At 36.8% G+C, this 24,852-nt stretch overlaps 6 protein-coding genes across 6 annotated transcripts; 3 read left to right on the top strand and 3 right to left on the bottom strand.

The window, feature by feature from the left end:
• The first annotated feature begins 766 nt into the window (after positions 1–766).
• Positions 767–2,282, top strand: LOC145888677 (protein cornichon homolog 1-like). The gene is made up of 5 exons (XM_082979481.1): positions 767–934; positions 1,291–1,359; positions 1,426–1,538; positions 1,602–1,745; positions 2,012–2,282. The coding sequence occupies exons 1-5, from the start codon at positions 776–778 to the stop codon at positions 2,037–2,039; spliced, it is 513 nt and encodes a 170-aa protein (XP_082835607.1). The 5' UTR covers positions 767–775; the 3' UTR covers positions 2,040–2,282.
• Positions 2,283–2,427: 145 nt separating this feature from the next.
• On the bottom strand, positions 2,428–4,228 carry LOC145888678 (glia maturation factor gamma-like). Its single transcript, XM_082979482.1, has 5 exons — positions 4,119–4,228; positions 3,881–3,974; positions 3,639–3,735; positions 3,075–3,231; positions 2,428–2,891 (listed from the first exon to the last, which is right to left on the bottom strand). Exons 1-5 carry the CDS (start codon positions 4,137–4,139, stop codon positions 2,823–2,825), a joined length of 438 nt encoding a protein of 145 aa, XP_082835608.1. The 5' UTR covers positions 4,140–4,228; the 3' UTR covers positions 2,428–2,822.
• Positions 4,229–4,891: 663 nt separating this feature from the next.
• On the bottom strand, positions 4,892–11,040 carry LOC145888599 (ATP-dependent DNA helicase Q1-like). The gene is made up of 14 exons (XM_082979377.1): positions 10,937–11,040; positions 10,690–10,869; positions 10,079–10,258; positions 9,604–9,710; positions 9,350–9,457; positions 9,006–9,096; positions 8,765–8,844; positions 8,327–8,495; positions 7,914–8,062; positions 7,510–7,611; positions 7,096–7,250; positions 6,451–6,542; positions 5,912–6,131; positions 4,892–5,407 (listed from the first exon to the last, which is right to left on the bottom strand). Exons 1-14 carry the CDS (start codon positions 10,950–10,952, stop codon positions 5,044–5,046), a joined length of 2,013 nt encoding a protein of 670 aa, XP_082835503.1. The 5' UTR covers positions 10,953–11,040; the 3' UTR covers positions 4,892–5,043.
• Positions 11,041–13,568: 2,528 nt separating this feature from the next.
• Positions 13,569–20,373, top strand: LOC145888648 (Na(+)/citrate cotransporter-like). Its single transcript, XM_082979448.1, has 12 exons — positions 13,569–13,670; positions 14,116–14,381; positions 14,740–14,920; positions 15,284–15,410; positions 16,102–16,237; positions 16,529–16,651; positions 17,021–17,125; positions 17,371–17,564; positions 17,894–18,015; positions 18,450–18,611; positions 18,989–19,126; positions 19,881–20,373. Exons 1-12 carry the CDS (start codon positions 13,572–13,574, stop codon positions 20,013–20,015), a joined length of 1,788 nt encoding a protein of 595 aa, XP_082835574.1. The 5' UTR covers positions 13,569–13,571; the 3' UTR covers positions 20,016–20,373.
• Positions 20,374–20,435: 62 nt separating this feature from the next.
• LOC145888649 (rhodanese domain-containing protein CG4456-like) lies at positions 20,436–22,383 on the bottom strand. Its single transcript, XM_082979449.1, has 4 exons — positions 22,074–22,383; positions 21,550–21,698; positions 21,158–21,308; positions 20,436–20,890 (listed from the first exon to the last, which is right to left on the bottom strand). Exons 1-4 carry the CDS (start codon positions 22,106–22,108, stop codon positions 20,842–20,844), a joined length of 384 nt encoding a protein of 127 aa, XP_082835575.1. The 5' UTR covers positions 22,109–22,383; the 3' UTR covers positions 20,436–20,841.
• A 1,514-nt stretch (positions 22,384–23,897) lies between these two features.
• Positions 23,898–24,242, top strand: LOC145889031 (SH3 domain-binding glutamic acid-rich-like protein 2). The gene has a single exon (XM_082979907.1). It carries the CDS (start codon positions 23,898–23,900, stop codon positions 24,240–24,242), a length of 345 nt encoding a protein of 114 aa, XP_082836033.1.
• Positions 24,243–24,852: the final 610 nt, after the last annotated feature.

The following is a 24,852-nucleotide window of genomic DNA, read 5'->3' as shown; positions in this document are numbered from 1 at the left end:
ACAGCGGATTCAGTTTTCCTATTTTTATTCAAAAATCTTCGCCCTTGATTATGTCGTTTTCACGATAACGATTTACTTGAACTCAAATAAATAAATTATCCCGGAAAAATATGTTTTTGTGTCTAGACTAAAAAAAAAAAATTCCAAAGTTTGCTTCAGTAAGTGTGAATGCATGCCGGCGTTTTATGTATTATTCACCACCAGGTGGAAGTTAATTTAAAGTTGAAGCAAAAGTTGACGTTTGACGAAATTTGCATTTGCTTAGCAAAAAAATCGGGTTAGGGTTAAGAATAAACAGCGGAAACCTTATTGCGGCTTAAAATGTCGAACTGGCGGTTTAGCATATTGCAAAAATTGTTTCAAAGGAAAGTGCAATAACGTTTGTAAGTGCAGGTTATCAGTTCATTTTAGCTTTAACTGGAGTATGCTATTTGTATGCAGCGCTGCGACTGCCCAAGTTGATAACCTGAAGTTAATCATCCATTCGCAAAATATCATCGGCTCAATTTGGGCAATAGAAAGATTTAAAGTACATTGTTTTTTTCACAAATCACACACGAAAAAGGCGTCCTGGATTTTGTACGTTAATTTAGTTTCCGTGCGCACCGTGCTATGTCATGTGTGTCTTACTGTCTTGCCATGTTGCCAATATTATTAATAGCAAGTTTCGTTAAAAATCACTACGATATGTTGGAAAACCGTTTCTTGAAAGTATTGCATGTTAAAGTAAAAACAGAAAAAGATTATAATAATTGTTTTCAACTGATGTAAATTTATGTTGTTGCAGACTTTTGTAAATAAATCGGCATTATACTGCCCACATGCCCAGCCTGTAAAATTTATATCATCCTTCATGGCGTTCTCCTTTGCTGCTTTCTGTTACATCCTTGCTTTGATTTTGACTGCCTTCCTTATATTTTTTGCAATATGGCAGGTAAGTGTTGTAATTATGATTAAGCCATTGGCTGTATTAGCATACATGAGAAATAGTCACACAAGACTGCAGGAGTTTGCTTGTGCTGCTCAGTGTCCAGCAACAGATCTGTCTTTTATGTATCTATACCCAGGATACATGAGTGTAGTATATGGTTTGAAAAATAACCTGATGCATTATTTTACAAAAAAAACATTGGCAAGTCAGTGCATAATTTGCACTAACAAAGTTTAAGGGGGAGAATTCTCTGAACAAATTTCTATCTTGCAAATTTGGTGCAACATAGAGTGGTTGCTAATTGTGTACTATGCTAATCGTTATCTAATGAAATATTAATTTTTATTCTGCTTATTCAGATTATTGCCTTTGACGAGTTGAAAACAGATTACAAGAACCCAATTGATCAATGCAATAGTTTAAACCCGGTGGGCATTTCTTCCACAACCTGTAATTATACGAAATAACTGGATTTATATTTTCATGTTTTTTAGTTGGTTATTCCAGAATATGCCATTCATGTGCTTTATAATCTTATGTTCTTGTGGGCTGGAGAGTGGCTGACAGTTATATTAAATATTCCTCTTATAGCTTACAATGTGTACAGGTAGGTTCATTCATGGAATTGGTCCAAAAACAAACCATGGTTTCAACCTTGTTTGTTTTCCAGGTATAGCAAGAGGCCTGTTATGAGTGGACCAGGTCTGTATGATCCAACCACAATAATGAACGCTGATATTTTGTCTTATTGCATGAAAGAAGGATGGGCCAAGTTGGTCTTCTATCTAATTTCATTCTTTTATTACCTGTACAGGTGGGTAGGATTTGGTCATTGTATTCCAAACATAATTTGACTGAGATTAACCCAAGTGGATAATTTACTTTTACCAATGTTAATATGGGTACAATTATTACATTCCTGTAGTTTTAGTGAGACTAGATTAACTCAAAAGAATACTAATGTAAATACAGACTAACATCTACATAACATGTCAAATTTTGTTTTCATCAACACAATATTGCCAATAAGAAAGTAGTAATTATTTTTTGTTTTTTTCAAACTCTTTTTTGTTTTTCCAGAATGATTTACGTCCTTGTCACATATTGAACCAAGCTCCGATATTGAAGCAGATTTTTTAATAGCAATAATTTCATTAAAAAAAGTTACCGGGATGAAGCAAGTTATGTAGCATCACATACAATTACTTGTGTACCTTTTTGTACAGAAAGACTTACTGTGTTGTACTTTATGTGTGTGCGAGTTCAGATTTTGGCTTCAAATATTTCACATGTCATGCAGTGTGTGCAAAGATTCACAGAAGTTTAAATAAATTCTGCTTAAAGTGCACAATTAGTTACTGTTTTAATTGATGCTACAATTTTCTACCTGAATATAGCATTGCACAAAACATAGAAATTTAGATATATTATTTGAGATACTTCTTACAAGCCTCCTTTCTCTGTTTGATGATAAAATTGTAACAAACATCACATAAAAACCACATACCACAATAGAGAGTTGATTGCACAATGTGTGTTCAATCGAATAACTTTGGTCAAAATACACTTTAAAATGGTTAAAAACACTTGTTGTTAAATTGATGAGTGGTTCTCAAAGTAGGTTTCAACATTAGAAAACAAAGATCTCTTGATATGAACTAATGCTGGATATAATCACATAACATTGGTACTATTGCAAAACACGGCCATATCAACCAAATAAACTGGACACATTTTGCCCAGCGACCATGTATGACAGTGGATAACTCGCTGAAACCTGAATAAGAATGTCATAAAATTATGACATTTTTTAAAATTTTTTAACAGCGTGTGGTGTTGAACAGCTGTTGAATCTGGGTGATGTGCCAAAGCATAATTCTGAGGCAGAAAATTAAAAAATTGAAAGTTTGTCCAACAGCCATTCCTCGGTTATAGTTTCCTTGTCACGGACTTCAAAGATCTAAAATGCAGTGCAGAATGTTTTGACTTGCAGAAGTATTAATTAAGTTGATTCTGCACTTATTTTAAAACATTCTTTATGTTTAACTTTAACAAATGCATCACTTTCCAATACTTGAAGAAATCAAACACATTCTAATAAAGTCCAGATGTTTTATGTAATGTTAATGACAAGCAAACCAACCTTCGTAAATCCAAGTGTTTGTACCACATGATTTCTTGAGCCAGCAAAGAGCATTTGTTGTTTGGGTTGGCATCCAGCAGGTGAAAATAGAATAAAGCAGAGAGGGTAGGAAACTCTGCCATCACTATGCACCTTTTTGTAACTATACGCCACAAATGTGAATATATTAAGGAAAAAAATACACACTACAACATCACGAAGTATGAACGGTTCATTAGATGTTTATGTATCATAATAACGCTACCTTGCTTTAACAATGCCAATTGTATATGTATAAAAAATGAAATTACCCATTAGCTGTTAATAGATTGGAAATAAATGTTGTTCAAGAAATTTTATCGGTAATCTGTGCAAGACAGTTTGTAAATGTACAAATCAAAAGAAATTACTGGTCCAGACAAATGGAAAGTGAAAATTTATCTCTTTAATCAGGGGTTTTACAGGCAAGAAAAACACTTGCAACGTTTAATGTTACATTGTTTTTTGGGAACAGTTAAGCTATTCATTGCTGTTTCTATGTCACACTACAAGTCATTCTATTTTTTTCATAGTGATAAAGGATATCTTGGTGATCTCTCAGGCAATTCCTCTGCAACTTCCTCAATAGTAACATCGTCAATTTCATCTTCTATAACAACTACTTCGTCCTTGTTTATCTTCACTGTAACAATTTGAAAATTAGCAGATTACAAAAAATTTAATAAATACAAAAACAACTACTATGTTCACACAAAAAATTGGTAATATTTTGCTTGCTACAACTATCCAAGACATTTTGTCACAGTGAGTTATGCAGACAAACCAACATATAATTGCAGCGCTGTTCTCCTGTTTTCTGAAACGGAATTTCTTAAATTTCTCCTTCACTCCTTCACCAAGCTTGCACATGCTTTCAGTTGCCTTTTTCGACAAAATAAAGTCGTTAGTTTTGTTGAAATATTGCAAGAAGAAGTCGTTTTATAAGTTTTCCATTGTGTACAAACATTGCAATATTTAACATAATTATACACAAAATAATTTGTTTTTTAGGTGTGAGACACTTACCAAACCATGTTCCTGTGCCATTTCTTTCGTTCGAACAATCGGAAAATAATTCTAAACAATTGGGCGTCGATTTTCAATTTCTTCCGGCTTTCTTCACGAGGGGATTTTTCTGGCTTGCGCGGCGCTAATGTCGCATGTCGCGCTGACGCCGATCTTGAAATGAAATTTTTATTTAATTCGAGTAATCATTTACCACCTCAAGGTAAATGTGTTTATTCCGCCAATAAATAGTAATGCGGGTTCCCGAGCATAATTGTTTGCCTGAAAAAGTAAGGAATTTCTATCGTAATTAACGGATTCCACTCCAACGTTCATTTGATTTCCAGAGGGAAGGTCTTCGTATCGACACATATTCTTTCTCTGAAGGACCCTGCCGCTTAAAGAGACTTATAAGATTATAAACTTCCCCCTGATAATGTGTAGTTTTCATATTTTTCAGGGTTTTATCCAAACGGAAATACAATTGTTAGTTTTTCGTTGCGTTTCTTTAAGAGCTCTATTGGCGCCTGACTTAATAACCTTTATGGTTTTATCGGTACCCATGCCATTTTATTTCCTTTTATATTGTTCACCTGTGTAGTTGTTTTTTAGCGCAAAATAAACATGATTTGATTTTGATTCCATTGTTTCGCAAAGACGACACGGTTCGCTTACCAATGTTTACCACATTGCATTCCTCGCCCTGTGGCGTTTCTGGGGGTTACATTAGTGTAAAACGCTAAAATCATCAGGGGATAAACACAGTAGGTCAGTGAACTTTTATTGGTGCTTCAAACAAATGCAGCCATTAATTTCTGCAATGTCATGAAAAAGTTAGGTGATTACCAAGCGACAATTCATGGAAAAATTCCCAGAATATTTTTTTATTCGAAACTTTATTTTGCCTTTTGTGGTGACGAGAATTCCGGATTACAACTTTCAACGTTCAATCGCTATCGTCGATTAATATGGGTTCGGGTTTAACATCCAAACTTAAATTTAATTCGCTCCGTTCCTTCGAAGAAGAACTCGCATCTTCACTAAATCTCCTCCTCTTCACGATCATCTCTCCAACATCCGAGGAGGGAATCCTTGCTTTCCGGACCGTCGATCGTTTCGCAGAGTTCGTGCGCGGACCGTCTGTTTGGGGAATTTTATCCCCCGATAGAAGATTGCGGTAAATTTCGGTTCTTGTGTGTTGTGATTTCTTGGGCAGGTGGATTTGGACTGTGTTGTGGGCAAGGAGTTCGGACTGTGGTCCAGGGGTTATGTAACTGATTGTTCGGTATGGTGTGAAGTGGAAGTCCTCTCTGAAAACAAAAGCAACAAATTTTGTCGCCATTTTATTGCTAACTTTGCAAACAATTAATTATTATTACCTTCACAATGAGGGCGGTAGTGAGAAAAGCAAGCAAAGAAGGAATACAGAATAATTTGTGGTATTTATGTGGTTATTAGTTGATGGCCTGATATGGAAAACCATTTTTTCCTTACGTGTATGTGAAGGTCGCCTGACAAGTTGTGCGCTTGCGCACCAGTGTACTTTGGCCACAACATACCCCGTGAACCACTGAGCACCTGTAGCTCAGTTGGTAGAGCGTTGGGCCTGGTTAGCAAAGGGTCGCGAGTTCAAACCTAACCGGGAGCTTGATTTTTGATTCCTTGCTCCGACTAGTCGGAAAAAAGTAGCTGATCGAGTTAGGCTGCAATGTCAGCGAACCCAATGATCTATTTCGTTGAGAGCCGCAGAAACCTCAGGGTCGTGAATTCAAACCTCACCGGGAGCGTATCTCGCTATGGCATATCAGACCAACCTGAGATACTCCTTGCTCAGCATGTATACGATGACGCGTTCAACTTCTTCTGTGTTCATATTCTTCAACGCCTCACAGTCCGTCTTGCTCTTCCCCCTGCCGGCCGCACTGTCGATCAACTTCAATCCAGTCAATCTGTTACCGTCACCCTTCGCTTCGCACGACTGAACACTGTGCAGCAGAGCGCGACACGGTACCGTGACGTCACGAATTTTAGATCCTGAATCAGATATTGTAGTCTGACATCACACACCAGTTAAAACAAGGCAAAGTGGGAATGTAAGCTTGAACAATTGTCAGCAACAAAAACACAGGAACCGCGTTATTTCTCGTTTTCAAAAGACGGGTCCCACAATTTCCACAGAAGTTACTTTCTAATTGTTAAAATCGCTTAATTTGCCTCAAACAACTGTGTTCAGTGTTTGGTGAGCAGAAGCCATTTGGAAAGCCATAAGTTAAATTCTTGATACAATTTCACCGAGCAAACGCCATTCTTTGGTTGAACACTCGTAAAAACGTAATTGTGAAACGTTGCTTACTCGTTTGACCCGCGCATACGTCACACATTCCGTTGCAAGTGAGGGATTCCCAAGTTTCTTGGAAGTAACTTGATATAAGATTTCTTCTGCACCTGAGGAGAAAACCAAGATATCAGTTGCGTTGTTGCGACAAACAACATCAGGACAGACTTAACGCACTGGGAACATCCTACGCTTTGGATTGTTTAACACCTGTTTCTCTTTTATAATTACCAAAAAAGCTGTTGTATCATGACTGTGTCACTAAGTTATCACAAACAGTGCCAATAACACCAGGACAGAATAACTCAAAAAAAGGGTAATAGACGAACTTTTGTTAAAAAACAGAATTATGAATTTCGCCTACTGGCATCATCCTTGTCATATGCAAATAAAATTTTCTGCTGTGTATATAACACTTCTTGTATCTTGTACAACATAAACACATCAGGAACATTTTGAACACTGTTTGGATTTTTAAACATATATTCTTTCCATATAAATTGCCAAGCATCAAATTTCATTACTTCGATGTTTACATAGGTTTCAGATGTGCAACATAAACGTTACAATCAAACTATTAATCTTTACGTTACCGTCGTGTCAATGGTTATTTCAATACACATGAGTTATTCACGTTTTCTGCTCTAAATATTCGTAACTGACCCTTCCAAGTCCTGGCAATATTCAACCATCCTCTGTAGGTTGGTGAGTCCGGTTCGTTCGGTCAAAACCATCGAACTTTGTCGGAAGATGTCGGAAAATCCGAAGTAAAGGAGGCATAAAGCAGGTTGGCCATCTCTGCCCGCTCGTCCGGATTCCTTTACGATTCCATTTTACAACAAGAAATTTTAGAATTACGGATAACACTATTTTGCTTCTGTGTATTTTTGCGCTGTAACGTTGAAATGTTGCATAATATTTGGAGGTAACTTTTGAAAAGTTTAAGAATCAATCTACCGCATAGTCACATGTTAAACAGTCTAAAGGAAATTTGAATTTAAATTCAGTTTGATGATTTTGCTCTGTCGTTGTCACAAACGCAAAAAAGTTTGGAAAATTTGTATCGTCACACATCACCTGGTAATAATTCTCCACGCTCTTACTCAAGGAATGATGAATGACGAATCTGACGTCAGGTTTGTCAATTCCCATTCCGAAAGCAACCGTGGCGCAAATAACCTGGAAATATAAATGCCACACAAATGTATGTTCCTCCTCTAATTGGGTTTGTGTTAAACGAGGTCGGTGAATGAGTAAAAAACTGACTTCGAAAATAAGAAAAGTTTATTTTGTTTTTTTATTCGAGCCCCACATTTGCTAGGTCTGATTTTCAACGAGAAATTCAGATAAATTTCATGGCGTCCGCACACAAAATTTATCAACCGTTACGTATTTTTTATCCTAATATTGAAAGGTAAATAAAAAACAGTTCAAAGTGTCTAACTTTTGTTCCTAAACTTAAGTCGTGCAAGTTACTATACCTGTATTTTATTTTCAATCCAAGCGTTGTGAACTTGAACTTTGCTTTCAGTAGTTAAGTAAGCGTGGTAAGGTGCAGATTTGATTCCTTTTTCACTTAAACTTTTGCTGATTTCCTCGGTATCCTTCCGCGAGAAGCAGTAGATGATGCCTGGCAATACAACACGAATTCGATCGTATTATGAGAAACCATGGGTTTAAACCATTGACTTTAATAAATGAAACTTAACCTTCGTTCAAACTACGCCAAAATGTCTGTAAAAAAACTGGCTTCATCAGTGTTCAGTGTAATTACAACAACAAAATACAACACAACGAAGCCTGTTGCGAGGTTCCATTAAAAACGCACTTTACCTCGAAAAGATGTACGCGCAAAGAAGACATATTTAAACAGACACACCGGGATGGTTTTTACCTGCTTTGTTCGCGAAACTCTCGTTTATTGTGGAGGCGATTTCCTCAATAAAATCTTTGTAGGTGTTCGGTTTGATTCTTACGTCATAGAAGAGGTTGGGTCGATTTAGGGGAGTTCGGAAAACTGTCGCAAACGGAATGTTGAGAATATCCTTCGTATCCACGGTAACCTTGAAACATTTAAAAGAACATGAATATTATGGTTTTGTGGTGGGAAGTTCTGCGGAGGTGTTGACACAAAATCTACGCACGGATCCTTAAACGTTTTAAACACATAACATAAATGAGTTTATATCTCGTTTTGGAAATAGTTATTAGATTGTAAGTTTACAGCCCAGGCATCTACATGGTTTTAAATGTTTTTTTTTCAACTGATTACCAGAACGAACAAAATCCAGGTAAATTAAACTGGTTTAAACTCACACTGATTCATGTTTACCTTTTCTGTGGAGGTTGCTGTCAACCCAAGTATTGGAGTTTTGGGAAATTGACGCTTTAAAATTGCCAATATTTTGTAATCTAAAATAAAAATTGACTAAATGCTAAAGTTTTTGGAAATGTAGACTGAACAAAAATCTATTATAAGCAAAGTGAGCATTCCTAATTGAATTAAATAAATTAGTTAAATTGTTAAATTGCAACGGGCAAAGCCATAATTTGCCAAACAAATAAACTTCAACCTGGCCTAAAGTCATTCCCCCACTGACTTGCACAGTGAACTTCGTCAATCACAATCCGTGATAAATTTCCACACTTATAACATTTCTCAAGCTTTAAAACAATGGATTGCATTAACTTTGTGTGCAGGTTTATGTCACATGGTATTAATGTAGAAATATTGTAACAAAGTAATGAATTTTCAAGTGTGTTTTGACAACAAATTAACACTAATATTAACAGATTACCAGACTGGGATCAACTTAAACATGACAAAAGAAAATGCACCTAAGACCTCCAAGGTCAAGTTTCATATTTACAATTTGTGGAAAGTTAGCTTGTGTCAATACCACATTCAATTCTGTACCTGTGATTTAAAACGTTTGCTCTTCGATATCTTTTCAGGTGTCACATAAATAAGCCTGACTCTTGAGTTTTCTGATTCCATCGCCACCTTCACTTTTAAAACTGTTTCCTGGCAAAGAAAGCAAGAGTAAGATATAAAAGTTTGCAACACATAGTGTCTGGCACAAGAAATACTGGCATGTGAAAGCTGGTCTCGATATAAGTTTGAAATCAGGTGTTTTTTGTCACACAAATGTTTCACTGAAGTCAAACCACCTTTGAAGATTCTGAGTTTAAAGTTTCAGCTTGAATCCCAAATTTTTTCAAACCGAGAACCTGATCAGTCATCAGTGAAATAAGGGGTGAAATTACCAGTGTGATTCCTGAAACATCAAAAAATATTTTGCATTGGTGATGACTATGATGTAATAATCACCAACATTAGACAACGTATGTATATGAAAGGTATAATGGTAGCACATTTACAAAACCTTAGAGATTATATAGTCAGGTGCCTATAACATCATAATAATATTCTGCACAAAACTGTGCCAACTTTCATAGCAACAAGTAATTTTGTGCTTGGTATTGTTGCATCAGAATGAGTAAAAACTTGAAATAAAAGAAACAAATGTGGTTCCAGGACTTGGTAAAATTTCTGGGTTAGTCACCAGGTTTTACATGAGGAAATGTTGTTCTACTTTAGTCTTAACGGGGGAAATATTTACAAATGTTAAGTTTTGTGCGAAACCTTTTGAAATAATTGCAGGAAGTTGGTAACACAAACTCTTCCCACCCCCTGTTGACATAATAAGAATGATATCTCTGTTGCTTAGAGTAGCGTTGATTGTTTCGATTTGCTTTGGCCGAAATCTTTTCATTTTAAAAACTTCTCTTAGCTTTGTTCTTACTTCAGTGCTCCATGGAAAATCTTAAAACACAACTTTTTTATGCACACAGTGATCACTCTCCCAATTGACAAAATGTAAAAAATGTATAACACTGTATTTGTTTATTTCTTACGTCTTGACTGACTGCTTATTTTGAAAACTGTAATAAAATAACACAGCCTCTTGGAAAGCAATTCTCGAATCTAATTTAGTTACATTTTGAGGGAAATTTATTTGAAAGATTCAAGATTCGTTAATTTTTTTTACACCATCATTGCACACATTTTATAACACTCATATATGGAAGAAAATGGTTACACCCAAAAATGCATACTTGTACCTATTCAGACATTTTATTTGAAACCAAATAAATAGAGATTTTTTTCCTTTCATTGAGGTAGTCATAATATGGTGTGCATTTCTTTCAAACATGCCAACATCACAAACAAATATTTAATATTATTAGAGTTACCTTCAAATTGCCACAGAGGTTCATCTGTCGACTCAAGTAGGAAGTTTTGTCGTTGATTCAATTCCCTCTCAATGTTTGTTTTCCTCGACCTCAACTTCTGTTGCATTTCAGCAATCGACTGCAACTGGGTTTTTAAATCTTCGAGGGAATTTTCGATTTGAGACAATTCTGATTTTAGTTCTGTTACAAAACGATCACAAAAAATTGTTGGATAAAATGGAAGTTAACACCACTTCATGAAACATACCTGCAACTGTTGTCATGGCTACAATTCTTTTGTGCTTTGTTGCAAAACAAAGGTGTCAAGAACGGTTTCAGTTCTCTAATAAATTGTAATCAGCTGTGTCTACTTTTAGTGCAAGTATAATCAAGTCATAATTAAACAAAATTTTAAATGCTTGACCAAAATTACAAAATCAAGAAGTCGGTACCAAGTATGCAGTCATAGTTTTGCTTTTAAGGTTGCTTTTAAAATTCCAAACGAAATCATGCCAAGGTATGATATGGTATCAAAAATATGACGCAAAGCCCTGGACGAAAATATACCATCACAAAAAACGTCATAAAAGCAGAATAAAATTTCAAATTGTGCTTTAGTTCAATATAACTTGATCAAAATTTACTTTGACAAACATTTCAAGCTAAAAACTTTATAGTTAACTAAAAAAAACAGGCAGCGAATTCCTTCAGTTACGCCATTGAACATTTTTGTTCAATCAGTTTAGGAGCAGATTCTTGAGTGGGACTTTTTTTCTGGTAATGCCCTAATATATTTTTAGTTTTTATAAACGTTTGGGGGACATAAAAATATGCCGTAGGGTTTACATTTACTAATTAACCATTGACGTTTTGGGGGTAACAAAGCTGTTATAACAACACAATACCACATAAAAGTATACCTTGGTGTTTCAAAATGCCAAAGAAATTACGGTTTTTCTGTAGGCTTGTCTGAAGTGACAAAGCAAACACAACTCATGTTGAAAGTGCTTGCCAGAATGTCCACTGCATGTAGGTTTATAGGCTGGAGTTCAAAGACCTGTGTTTTCTTGAGTGAGCTTATGCTTTGCAGGGGATTATGATGTCGTAGAGTAAAAGCGACAAGTTTTAGATGCCGCCTTTAGGTGCTGAATAACCCAAACACCTTTTTTTAGTCGCTATATTGTGTTATAACCAAGCAGCTACTAGTATGCAACATGCAACAGTTAACATATTTACACACAAACTTGTTTTTCTTCGGATATTCAGGGGCGTCCAACCTTTAGTGGCTAAAGAGCCAAATTTGTGAATTGTGATCGATGTTTCAGGACGATTGACAGGGATGTTTATATTGCTAAAACAGACATAATCAATCACGCCGAGTTTGTACCGACAGATAGTGGTAGAAATAATAATACTTGGCGTTCAATCACTTACTTACAAATACGGATCAGTCAATTACAAATGCACTAAATTGTATGGAAATCTGTTGCTACTTTCTAAGAATGCAAGTGAATGTAAATGCAAGTAAAACCGCTGGTTTAATTCAACATATTACCCAAAGTCCAATTAACAAGTTCATGTATCAACTACTATATTTTCGACCGTGGTAGATGATTAAACGACAAATATACAATATATCAGCCATGTACAGTAACAACGATTTAAAGGGTGTAAGTGCATTTATAAACAGTAGATGTTTTGTATAAAGACGCTGTACCAATGATTAAACTTGCAAATTTAGCAATAAATTGGCAACGCTTGAATAACATCAAAATTTGGCATTGGAACCGCATTTTGCTTTTAGTTCGCGTGCATGATCACTGCAAACAGTTGGAAACAAATTGTAAGAGAACAATGTGTTGCAGGCATTGAAAAGGTTTAATGTGTGTACTCACGTAAGCTTAGCAAGTACTGCAGTGTTTGTTGGAGAGTCGTTACGGGTTTTACGACACAAGTTAACTTAGCTGGGGTTTAAAACAACTCTGTTCTGTGTGGCTGAGCGTGTAAATTACCTGCACAAAAAACACAAGCGAATTTGAGCTGTTGGGGCTTTCCTTGTGTTAGTGTTTTATTTAACAGGCATGGAGCCAACAAAAAACTCTGTGAGTTGCATGAAGGTAATGGCCACTGTTTCAACATATAAGCTCTAATCAGTGCAGTTTGGTGTAATTATTGGCGAAATAGTGGGAATATCTGTATGCAGCTCATAGATTTCACATTATTGGCTCCATGCCTTTATTATTTACATAATTTATTGTGACACGGGGCCTAACGGCACTATTGGCCATATTTTTCCACTCTATTTTCTCTGGATGGCTGCAACTTGTTTGGTGTCCAACGAATTACGGTATTTGTACTGTTACCCGTTTTTTTTCGGCAAGATCTTCCATAGCCACACCAAGCTGCACTGATGAGACCATGGTCGAAACAGTGGACATCTGTCTGCAGCTTACAGAGTTTTTTAACATTTAACACAAGTTGCACAAGCGGTGTCGCTTGGAATATATCGAAGGTGGCATGAGCTTTTCAATGTAAGACCAGAGCCCAAGTTGGTAAAAGCGCACAGTGTCATGCAGACAACTAGTCCAGCTCTCTACGTAACAGTGTCAAGAGGGGATTTTGTCGCTTTTGGTTGCATGCAATACCAACACGTGCGGGTTTAAATCCTTTTACTGGAAGGTTCGCTGATGTAAGAAGTTTATGTAGAATTCCGATAAAGCGAAGAAGCGGTCGCCGTTTTTACGAAATAAGGAATCTAAGGATTCTTAGGGAAGGAAATCGAGACTAATTTACGGAGCTAATGAACTAAGGAACCTAAAGAATGTCAGGGAACTGACACTAATTTCCCTTTAGGTTTCATCAAGAGGTTTAAAAAGTTTGACAACATAATATTGATTTGAGCAATGGAAGTATTATGGAGCTTGTGGAGGTACAAGTCCACCCTCATCTTCATCCTGACCCCACTCCTGATGCTTCCACTGCCTCTAGTGGTGAAAGGTTCGGTGAGTTTGACTGAAGTTTGTAAATCAGTTTAATTTGTTTCGTTAACTCTTCACGAGTATGTGAATCTATGCGGACTTTAACTTGTTTAAGTACAATTTACTGCATGACAAAGCAACGGGTAGAACTCTTGATAAAGTATCAGAATCACCAAACAGTCTTATGGACAACAAAGGCTTCTGAAGTCTATGTGGGGTTTGCGATGGCTTTTTTACTTTAACTGAATACCAACTGCTCAAAGTAATTTTCCTGTTCCATTATTAATCCATTATGTGTTTACAAACAGGCACATTTGGCATAATGGCGCAACAGAACAGAACTTAATGCTAATTTGTCTATTTTTTGTCATGCCGTTATATGTATTGCTGCGAAAAACATCTACAAAACAAAGATTGTTCAAACAGATGACAAATTTCACCGGTGATAAATATTCATTTACAACCTCAGGAATCAGCATGCGGTTATTGCATCACAATCATGGCGGTGTTCTGGATTACCGAGGTGATTCCCCTCGGTGCTACGTCACTCATCCCTCTTATTCTGTTTCCAACAATGGGCATTATGACGGCTGGTGACGTCAGCAGGACGTATCTTACCGACACGAATTGGCTTTTCGTCGGGGGTTTGATGATCGCCGTTGCCGTGGAAACGTGCAACCTTCACAAACGGATATCTCTGCGTGTTCTCACACTGGTTGGCGCCAAACCGAGATGGTGCGTGATTTCTGTGTTAGCAAAAAAAAAACTATGTAATGGTAGCTGAGTAAAACTTTTAAATCAATCTTTCAGACAGCTCTTTTAAAGATGTTTTTATTTTTGTAATGGTAGTCCGAGAATTCGCGGTTTTTAATCTTGTTAGAAACACCAAGAGTTAACCCCGGTTAGCTGATCTAGGGTCAACTACAATTTTGATCTTTGATCAGGGTTTATTTCATTTTTTCGCCTGTTTTGCTTGGTCGATTAATGTTCATGAAAAGCAGATTATCAATAAGTTGATGTTTCCCTTCATTCCCCACCAATTGCGTTCGAAGATAATCACGTCAAGTCTTAACAACTATTCATATATCCACAGTCTTATGTTCGGGTTCATGTCCACAACCTTCTTTCTCTCCATGTGGATCAGCAACACCGCTACCACAGCTATGATGCTTCCTATAGTGGAAGCTGTTATCCGGGAGCTGGTTAATCCAAGAGGAGAGGAGTTGGAAGCTGAGAGGAGCTCGGAGGAAGATAAGGGGAAGGATTGCGGATCTGTGAGTGATAATTCTACTGTTTACCCGTGTTCCTCCAGTATGATGACGCAGATTTCTTGTCGAGATTAAGTACCGTTTTCAAAACCCTGATCGAAAAAAATATTTCCGTTTTTCTTAACGAGTAAAATTTCTATTGTAATATTTTAATGTGTATTATAAAATATAAAGTATTTTTTACTGCATTTTTATCACACATACGCTTCGTACCATTTTTTCTCGAATCCTTGGTGCGCTTATGATATCTTGGCTGCGTTTTGCCACATTTTACCATTTTCTGCCACATTCTGCCACATAATTGCCCAACAAGCTTTCCCGTTTCCATTAAATCCGAACAAAATATCACACGTTTTTTTCTACTTCCAGGTTTCTGATGCGGGGTCGGGCGAAATAATTATCACCAGTTTCGTCAACAACTCCTTCGACGAAAGGTCATTGGATGGTGACGTCATAGACGTGGAAAAGCATCGAAGCGAATCGGATTCGACGGTCAGTTTCAATCATTAGGAACTAAATTGAATTTTAATCAACCTTTTGGGGGAACAAACGAACTTGAACGCGTATATGCGAACAATAAATATGCAAAATATAATAGCATGGACGGGCACCGATGCAAACCACAATTCTCGTTTTTTAAGCAAATCATGTTTACTTTGGGTAGGCTGAACGCTACAACGTAAATATACCATATAAACGCGAAAGTTAAAGTAGCATGGGCATTGATAAAACCATAGAGGTTTTCGAGTCAGGCGCCCGCGTTTGAGGTGATTCACTCACGGACAATCGCGCTCTGCCGTGGAATCGCAAGTTCAAACAAAACAGTAGGGGTCCCAATGTATAACTGGTTTTGATTCGCAAAAGTAGAAACCTGAGAGTAGAAGGTTGTCCCTCCGGCGATAAAGTGACTTCTTCATGGTCATGGGATAGAAATTTACCCAGTACATAAATAGGTGAAAGAGCAGATAGGGGGTTAACCAGTTTAATTAGGGAAGCCAGAGTTAATATTCTACAAAGGCCGAAGCAGACGTGTAAACCATTCTTACCTGGCACTGATGATGAACACAGTGGTGTTTGAAAAGTCTGCTTCAACATCAGTAGCGTATTAGCTTTGGCTTTCCTGTTGCAAGAGTAAATATTTACAATGCATCATTCTCATTAAAATTCTCGACAGGAACGAGGCACAGCAGAGGATCGCGAGGAATGGGCGACGAACTTGAAGAAGGGATTGAGTTTGTGCATTCCATACGCAGCGAGTATTGGAGGAACTGTTACACTAACTGGGACGGGACCAAACCTTGTGTTGTCCGGACAGTTTGACATGTAAGCTCGTGGTTCGATCGAAAATATTTATTTTTACGTTGGAAAATTAACATTATTTTAACATTATTCAAACATTGTTATGTTGCGTAAAAATACGTAACAGTTTGGTTTCGCAAAATCAGTAACCGAGGTTAAAATCTGTCAATTCGTATATTTGATTTCAAATTGTCAGCAACCACAAAACCGTGAAAACAGTCCCACATATCCACGTAATGATAAACACACACTCTCTTTGCCGAGTTTTATGGATTTTAGCCAGTGAATTTACAAATTTCTGTTCATATCCTTCAGTCTCTTCCCGAACGCTACAGACGAAATATCCTTTGCGACGTGGTTTGCGTATTGTCTTCCATCCAGCCTGCTCTTTTTCTTCTGTACCTACCTCTGGATCTCTTCAATATACTTGGGATTCAGGTAACGGAACAACAGCTCTCATATGAAAGTTTAAAATTACTCTTAGAGGAAATTGCCTATGACTTTGGAAGCAGTTTTTCGCGCAGTTTTGCGTCAGGTTTAAGCGCTTGACCGACTTCTATATTGTTAAAGATGGCGACACCTAGTGGTTTAATATTTTAAATGCGTTAAAATATTTTTGTCAAAAAAACATTAACTGCCTTGTCATGACTATCACCGTATAGTTCATGTAGCACTGCAAGGGTGGCTTAAATTACTACGTTATATATAACTATTTTAAACAACATCTTTCATGCAAATTTTTTCATCGTAAATTTTACAAAAAATTTACCCACAGTTTTTAAATAACAAAACCTGTTTCTATTTTAGCATTAGAGGAATGTGCGAATGTTTCAGTGGCAAAGAAAAAACTCAACAGGAGAAAAACGCCGACATGTTGCTTAAAAGAGAATACGAAGCACTTGGAGCCATAAGGTAAGGTGCAAAAATAATTGCTTTTTTACACGAAATTGGGCCTATTTACCCCAGGGTTGTGAGTTCAAACCTCACCGGGAGCTCGCATCCAGTTTTGATCCAACTTGGCTGCGATGCCAATAAACCTAATCAATATACAAACAAGACCATGTTTCTGTTTGACACAAAAGATACACAAACAGAAATATTCTACATAAACGCCAATTTGCGGTACTATGTATTATCGTTATTATTTCTTTTGACAGCTGGGCAGAAACAACTGTCTTGATCATCTTCGTCACTACTGCCCTCTTGTGGTTCTTCCGGGAACCAGGATTTATGCCAGGATGGTCTGTGATCTTTCCGGAGGGTTACGTGGATGATGGGACGGTGGCAGTCTTCATGGCAACCCTCCTCTTCTTTCTTCCCACAGAGAAACCCATGTTTCTTGTTAAATCAGGTTTGTTTCCATTAGTTTGTTTGTTTAGGGAAGAACGCTTCTTGCGGTTGGCGAGGGAATATTTGTTGTGTCATCTTTGCTTGAAGATGGACCCTCGTTATCTTAGGGAACTGTAATGCTGATTTATTTGTGAATTGTTTTTAAATTTTTTTATGTATCAACATCGCACAGTTATACGAGCGATTAAGCGTTTATGATTTCACGAAACTTTTTAATCAATTGGAGGCGGTTTTCTTGCAACGAGCCAAGCAAACGTAACAAAATTTGGCACGTGTTCTTAGAATAAACAGAAACAGTGCAACAAGTTAAATATTTTCCAACGATTCCAGGAAACCAGGGAAAGTCTAAACCCGTTCTCCCGATCCTTGAGTGGTCGAAGATGCAGAAGGTTTTCCCTTGGGGAGTGGTTTTTCTTCTTGGTGGAGGTTTTGCATTGGCTGAAGGAGCAACTGTAAGTCGGTTTGTGGGAAACTAATGTTTTATTGTCTTAGAAGGAAATAAATGAGCCCCCATACTAAAATAATATTCTTGTGGCATTTTGTAATCAGTGATGATCACATTCGTGTCAAGACTGAAGGCCAAAGAACAAAAAGTAAGGTATTTTTTGTACTTTTGCCAAATAACCAAATACAAAAACGTTGGGATGAATTTATGCACAAAAAAACGAATTTTGCAAAATAAAGGTTTTCTGTTACTGTTGAATATGCTTGAGAATTGATTCTGGGAATCATTTCCCATTCTGTTACAATTTGGCCCTGAAGATTTCCACCTTATTATATATATAACAACTGTCTAGGAAACTTTCGTTTCACTGTTAAACATATCAAAATGTTTGTTGTTCTGCAAGAAACAGGTAAATTTAATTCAATTACATGACGTCACCAGGTATCGGGACTTTCCCAGTGGATCGGAGACCAACTGAGTGTTCTGGAAGGAATCGACGATTGGTTGGTTTGCCTCATCATAACGGTTGTAGTTTGTCTGTTCACTGAGGTTACGAGCAACGTCGCCACAGCATCCTTGTTCGTTCCCATCCTTGCCCGTCTGGTGAGTGGATGTAATTTGGTGTCGATTTCATTGTAAAGAAAAATTGTGGTAGAACGCGAAAAAAGCATTCTTGCATTTTTTGGGTGACAAAATCATTACGTTTGAACCATTGCAACGGTGACACGATGTCCTTGCTTCCACATATTACAAAGTTAGCTGATAAAATATGCTGGATAAATCATAATGTTTTGCTGTTTTTTTTTCATCCTAATGAATATCTTAGAATTGAAGCTACAGTTTTTCAAACGAAAAAAATTCACACAAATTGAATCATGGCCGCTCTCACGCAGATAACCGGTTTAAAAGATAAATTATAATTCGAAGGGTATCGGTTCGAATCCCAATCAGAGCAAAAACATTAACGAACCTATCCTCAGGCGCAAGCGATCCACATCCATCCTCTGTATCTCCTCATCCCTCCAATCCTCGCAACATCCATGGCGTTCATGCTCCCGGTAGCTACCCCTCCCAACGCGATCGCATTCTCCTACGGTCATTTGAGAGTAGTTGATATGGTAAGTTGTGCTGAAACATACAGACTCTATACCAGGGGTTCTTAACCTGGGGTCCATGAACCCCCAAGGGGTCCGAGAAGGTGCATTAAGGGGTCCATGAAACGAAATACAATTATTCCGAAAATCCACGTATTTTCCTCTCTCCATACGGTTTCTCTGTCCACGAATTTAAATTTTTCGACATTTGCAATGTGTTTCTTGCAAAGGGGTCCATAGCTTTTCAAAGAATGTTTTAGGGGTTCGTGATCCAAAAAAGGTTAAGAAACACTGCTCTATACGGTCGTGGTGGCTATTTGAGTAACACACACTGACGATGCTTTTTAAATATATTTGTCTTACATACGTAGATTGGTTTTAACCTGGATATACACGTTTCTTTGATTGTGGTACACAGTCTTGGTGGTTTACGATTTCATAATTTAGAGAAACAGCCACCGCCAGATGTCGCTAATAACATACACTTCTTTTATGTTGACAAAGCAATTTCAGCATACCAAGAAAAAACCTGATCGGGATTCGTGCCCAGGATGTCCTGGGTTCAAATCCCGGTGTGGTCAAAAAAAAAAAATTTCAGCATTTAAGAAAAAAAAAAATTCAGCGAGCGAATACTGTTAATACCGATGTAGCGTTAACAGAATTGTTTGCTTCATGTAAAAAGATACGTTATCGAAAAACAAACACTTTTTTATTAATATTTACACTTTAGTTTCCTCTAATGAAACGCAATCCGTAACAAAACGTTTACTTCTTGCAGGCGAAGGCCGGAGCTTTCCTCAATATTCTTGGGATAGGAATTGTGACACTTTTCATAAATACTTACGGCGTCGTTTTCTTTGGGTTGAACGAATACCCGTCGTGGGCCGAAGTGGGGAACACGACTAACATTTAATGACGCCAGACTAACATTTAATGACGTCAACCCGATCGCGACCAATCAGAATCAGTAGATGTTGTGTATATTGCGCCACCTCGTGTCAGGATAGCTTTGTGCGAACGAGTATTCGATTCATTTCAGCGTTTTTATCAAAGTATTGCATTTGTTGTTGACTTAATGACCCCTAGAAGTTGTGACATATTGCTTGTTCATATATGAAAAAAGCATTTTTATGACAGCAAATTTTTCATTATTATTTGGATAATGGTCTATCACCATCAGATTGATTAGAATTAGATTCCGCAAAAATAAAACCAACAGATATGTCAAAATACTGTTGGGTTCTAAATCACATTGTAAAGGAAAATGAATAACTCGCATTGTTTCTGTTACTGCTCTTGTAAGATTGTGTAGTTCAATATTCAAAGTAAAAAACCCAATAAAAATTGCTGTATTAACGAAAACCACACAATAATTTGTGCAAAGTAACATAAGTGTAATGTCCAGTATCATTGTCCACGATAATTTATATTAAAATATTTCGTTTTTTGCATATATCCAACCAACACACCTTAATAATTGTTACAAAACCGCTTCTCATGCCCAAAACTGTTACAATGTTTAACATAATAAAATTTCCATTGTATATTAACGTTAAATGCAAACAAGTGTTTCCTAATTAAAATTTAAAAAAATGCAGTTAGTTTTTACATCAAGGAAAACCCACACTTGTAACCGTAACTAAAATTAAAGATTAAATACAAATTACAAAGTGGCAAGAGGCAGTTGAGGAAGAATTATTGGCTTCGTGCTTTATATGTTTTGTTAGTTAGTGAGGTTTTTAAGCTGCCTCCGTCCATTTGTTGAAACCTCCTTTCAAGCTTTTCATTCTGTGAAAACATTTCGAGAAAATAAAATATCTTTCCCGGTAAAAATGATACAAATGTGGGATAGTATGTTTTTTTCTCACATTAAAACATGATGAACAGTGGAAACCCAGTGCAAATGTAATCTATTGGAAAACGCTGATAAGGTTAGGTTTATATCTTTTTAATAAGGTGAGGTATAACGATATTAACGTATTGAAACAATCAATAACCGCTCTACAATGTGGCAAGAAAACATATTTTCTTCAACTTTCGTTTTGAGCAACTCACTGGACGTATCCCAATTCCACTAGAGTGCTGAACGCATGTGAAGCCTTCCGACCAGTTCTACACTGGATCACAACCTCATTACCGGGAGGTGAAGGTTTGTCAACTCCGAACTTATTCTTAAAATCAGCGGCTGATTTGGCGAATTCGTCGGCTGTAGAATTGAGTAAAATGTAAACTTATAACTTAAAACTCTAACCAAATGCAATACTATTTGTGAGTGATTTTACGCTTTTCAACTGAATGGTCCTACATAGGCGAATTTCCGTATTAATAACATGAAAACAAAAATTACCGCCATACCCATTGTTCAACTTTTACTTTCATCGTGCCTTTTAACACGGGTAAGTACCAAAGTAGAGAATTATAATTTTGTTGTTTAAATAAATTCTCACCAATTTCATCGTATGGAATATTTATCCACCTCGGGCTCGCTATTTTTCCGGCACTCTGTATCTCCGAATCATCTCGCACGTCGATGAGCACAACGTTGTCTTCCGTAATTCGTTGCTTCAGCTCGTCCACTCCAATATACTGGTCGTCTCTGGAGGATGATCGTAAAGTTAAAGTTACGATAAACGGTATTAGGTATGTAGACTTTTATTTGACTGCTTTCGGTGCTGGAAACAATTTGTGCAAGTCACGATACAATTCCAACCAAAGCTTTAATAAAGGTTTTACAGTGTTGTTTATAATATGTAGACAGGCATTACCATTGCAGCTATGATTGTTGTCAATTAAATGTCAAAACAGTAAAAAAATATTATCGAAAGAGGGGCATTCCCTAAGTTTTTGTTGACCTAAAATAACATGAATTTATCGGCGCGTTCCTACGCAAAACTACATGGCGATGCGTTATAAGTTCCTCTGTGATGACGTTACGTTTCCTGTGAAAAAAACGTAATTAACAAAAACTTACTGAAGTTGTTTTTCGGGTGGAGGCATACGTGACATTGTATTGAAGCAAGGTTGAACCTACTTTAATTAACAAGCTTTATAACCTATCGTAAATCTACAGTGTACAGATATCTGTTGTGCCTGCGGCTCTTTAAGCTACTCTTTCATTAAGTTTCAATACTTTACTGTCAAGAAATAAACGTGCACCCAATTACAAAGCTGGTGTAATTTCACAGACACATGCAATGTACACCTTTTTGCTGACACTTTAATACTGCTGCGGTCATTGTTGTAAGCTTTACGTCATAAATAAATTACAACTCGATCTTAGAACTGAGCGGCAACACGCGCTTGCGACCGTGGCGACAATTTAAGTGCACAAGCGTTTCAAGTTTTCGAAATACCTACAATTTCTGCTGATTCACGTAGGGTACGTGAGTATCTGCTAGGTAACAATGGCTGCCACTGTGTAACATTAAACCGCAATGGTCCAGACAAAATGACCTTTATTACGACGCGAATGACGCAGGTTTAACTTATGTGCGTTCGGCCATGTTAAGCACACAGCACAACGACATGACTTTTGCCGCCAATGTATTGTTACTATTCCTAAGGCTAACTACAACAATTGAAACGTTTTCCGCTTTAGTAGTGCTTACGAATTGTTACCTATGTCCAAAGCTATTGTTCCTGCTACAGTTCAGGGTTGCCAGATAAAATATGTAACAACGGCCAATTGCAACCCTGCTACAGAATAGTTTTAAGCAGGACCATCCCCTTTTTCATTGACCAGTTTGTCAATGCTTTATGATTCATAATAACAGTAATACAAACGTCATAATAATAATAATAATACAAACAAATGACGATTTACGCATCTTTGTTTTGTCACAAACCGTCACTTGCGCAAAACAGAACCCTGTCACGCTTGATTGCATCGTTTCAAATTCCTTCGTCGTGGTTTAACCTTTAATGGAAAACAATACTTTTTGTTCAGTAGAAAAGCCACGTTCCATATGTTTTTGTTCTTCAGATACGGACGTTTATCAGCATGAGTACATGTTTAAGAACAGAAACTTATGGTGGAATATTTCTCAAAGCAAAAGCAACCACGAAAACAAACTTTCAAATGCGTTTACTGTGCGTGGTCAGAGTATCCAATCACAGCCATGTGTGACAAATGGGCGTGGTTTCATCAAACATTTTCCATTTTCGCTGTCTTATAAATTTCTGTTCCATTTTGTTAGTGACAGATCTTATACCAAATCTCTTCAAGCCCTCTCCAAGTTTCAACGTAGAGTAAAAAAAATGAAAATGTGTTTTCATCCGGATCAAAATTATCCCCTCTGAAAACATTTATTTTGAATATGAATTTATTGACGTAATTTTTTTACAAATTATCATAAACTTTTGCCTTTTTCAAATTCCCTGTAAACGCATGAAATTTGAAATTGTTATTATTTATTCATACAAAATCCATGCTGTAGAGTGTTTCAAAGTATGGCGTGATCCTCTTTTGGCGGTTTCAAAGCAGTTAGTTAACAGCTGATTTGATTGACAGCTCGCCGGATAGAGGTGGCAACAGTTGTTAAAATCGTGTGTGTTTGTGTGTTTGTTATCGTACAAGTTGAATTTAGTTTTGGGGATTTTAAATTTCGGATTTGCTCTTGAAGGAACGATGAATTTTATTTAATATAAGATTACCAATTCAAATAGCTGATGTATTGATGATTGTTTTGTCATTGCAATGTAATCTGAAAGACCTTTTTTTGGTTCACCATAGTTGTAAACAAGTATATATTTTCATTTGCAGATAATTTCACATGGCAAGGTATTTTCTGTAACCATGGGTATCATTGTATACATAACAAGTGTCTTTGCCAACAAGTTCATTCGGGACAAGCAAAACAAAATTCTTGACTATTTAAACTGTGAAAACATTTCATTTGAGGCAATTGACCTTACTGTCAACACTGAAGCACGGGCAGTGATGTTGGAAAGAATGCCAGAAAGTCGCAGAGAGGATAATGTTTTGCCTCCACAAATTTTTCATGATGATCAATACTGTGGGAATTATGATGACTTCTTTAACGCCGTGGAAGGTTGCATGCCGCGCACTTTTTTAAAGGTCAAACCCAAACCTGGATCAATGGAGGAAAAAAAACTACAGAAGATGAGCGACGGATATTGACTGCATTGAACGTTTACATATTTACACAAACTGCATTCTTTCAATTTTGGGTCACTTTCAAGAATGTTCTCTTAAATTTCATGCATTTTTTGAACTTCCAAGCATGTTTTTAATCTTCCATGTATGCATAGTCTTTTAGTCTGCTGCTGCTGATAGAAAAATCAAATTTCTTATCTGAAATTTGGTAATTTGTAAAAAAGAGGTGATGAACAAGTGTTTGTAGTCTCAAGAATCATTACATATGTTTAGTAAGTTCAACGTATGTTCAATCTATAACTGTTTAAAATACATAGGGAATTTATGTGTGCGCCATTCACTAAGCTGCATTTTTAATACTTATTTCTTTTGTACTACTGCTGTCATTGTGGTCTAGAATATTTTATTTACATCATGTTATAATAATTGTTTATCACTTGAAAGAAACATTGTGATTATTTTTGTAAATCCGGTACAATTTTGTGGCCAAATAAAAAACGAAATGTTACCGAGACTGCAAGTATTTAACCAAGATATGATCATAATTGTGCTGAAATCATTTTCTTTGTGTTGGAGTTTTTATAAGACTACATAACATTTTTGCCATTTTCTTGTGATTTTCCTTTTGTACGAT

The sequence above is a fragment of the Ascidia mentula genome, chromosome 2 (genome assembly GCF_947561715.1).
Source record: "Ascidia mentula chromosome 2, kaAscMent1.1, whole genome shotgun sequence".
In the NCBI taxonomy this organism is placed as follows: Eukaryota; Metazoa; Chordata; class Ascidiacea; order Phlebobranchia; family Ascidiidae; genus Ascidia; species Ascidia mentula.
The sequence above is the reverse complement of the archived record's forward strand: the minus strand, read 5'-3'. Positions and strand labels throughout refer to the sequence as shown.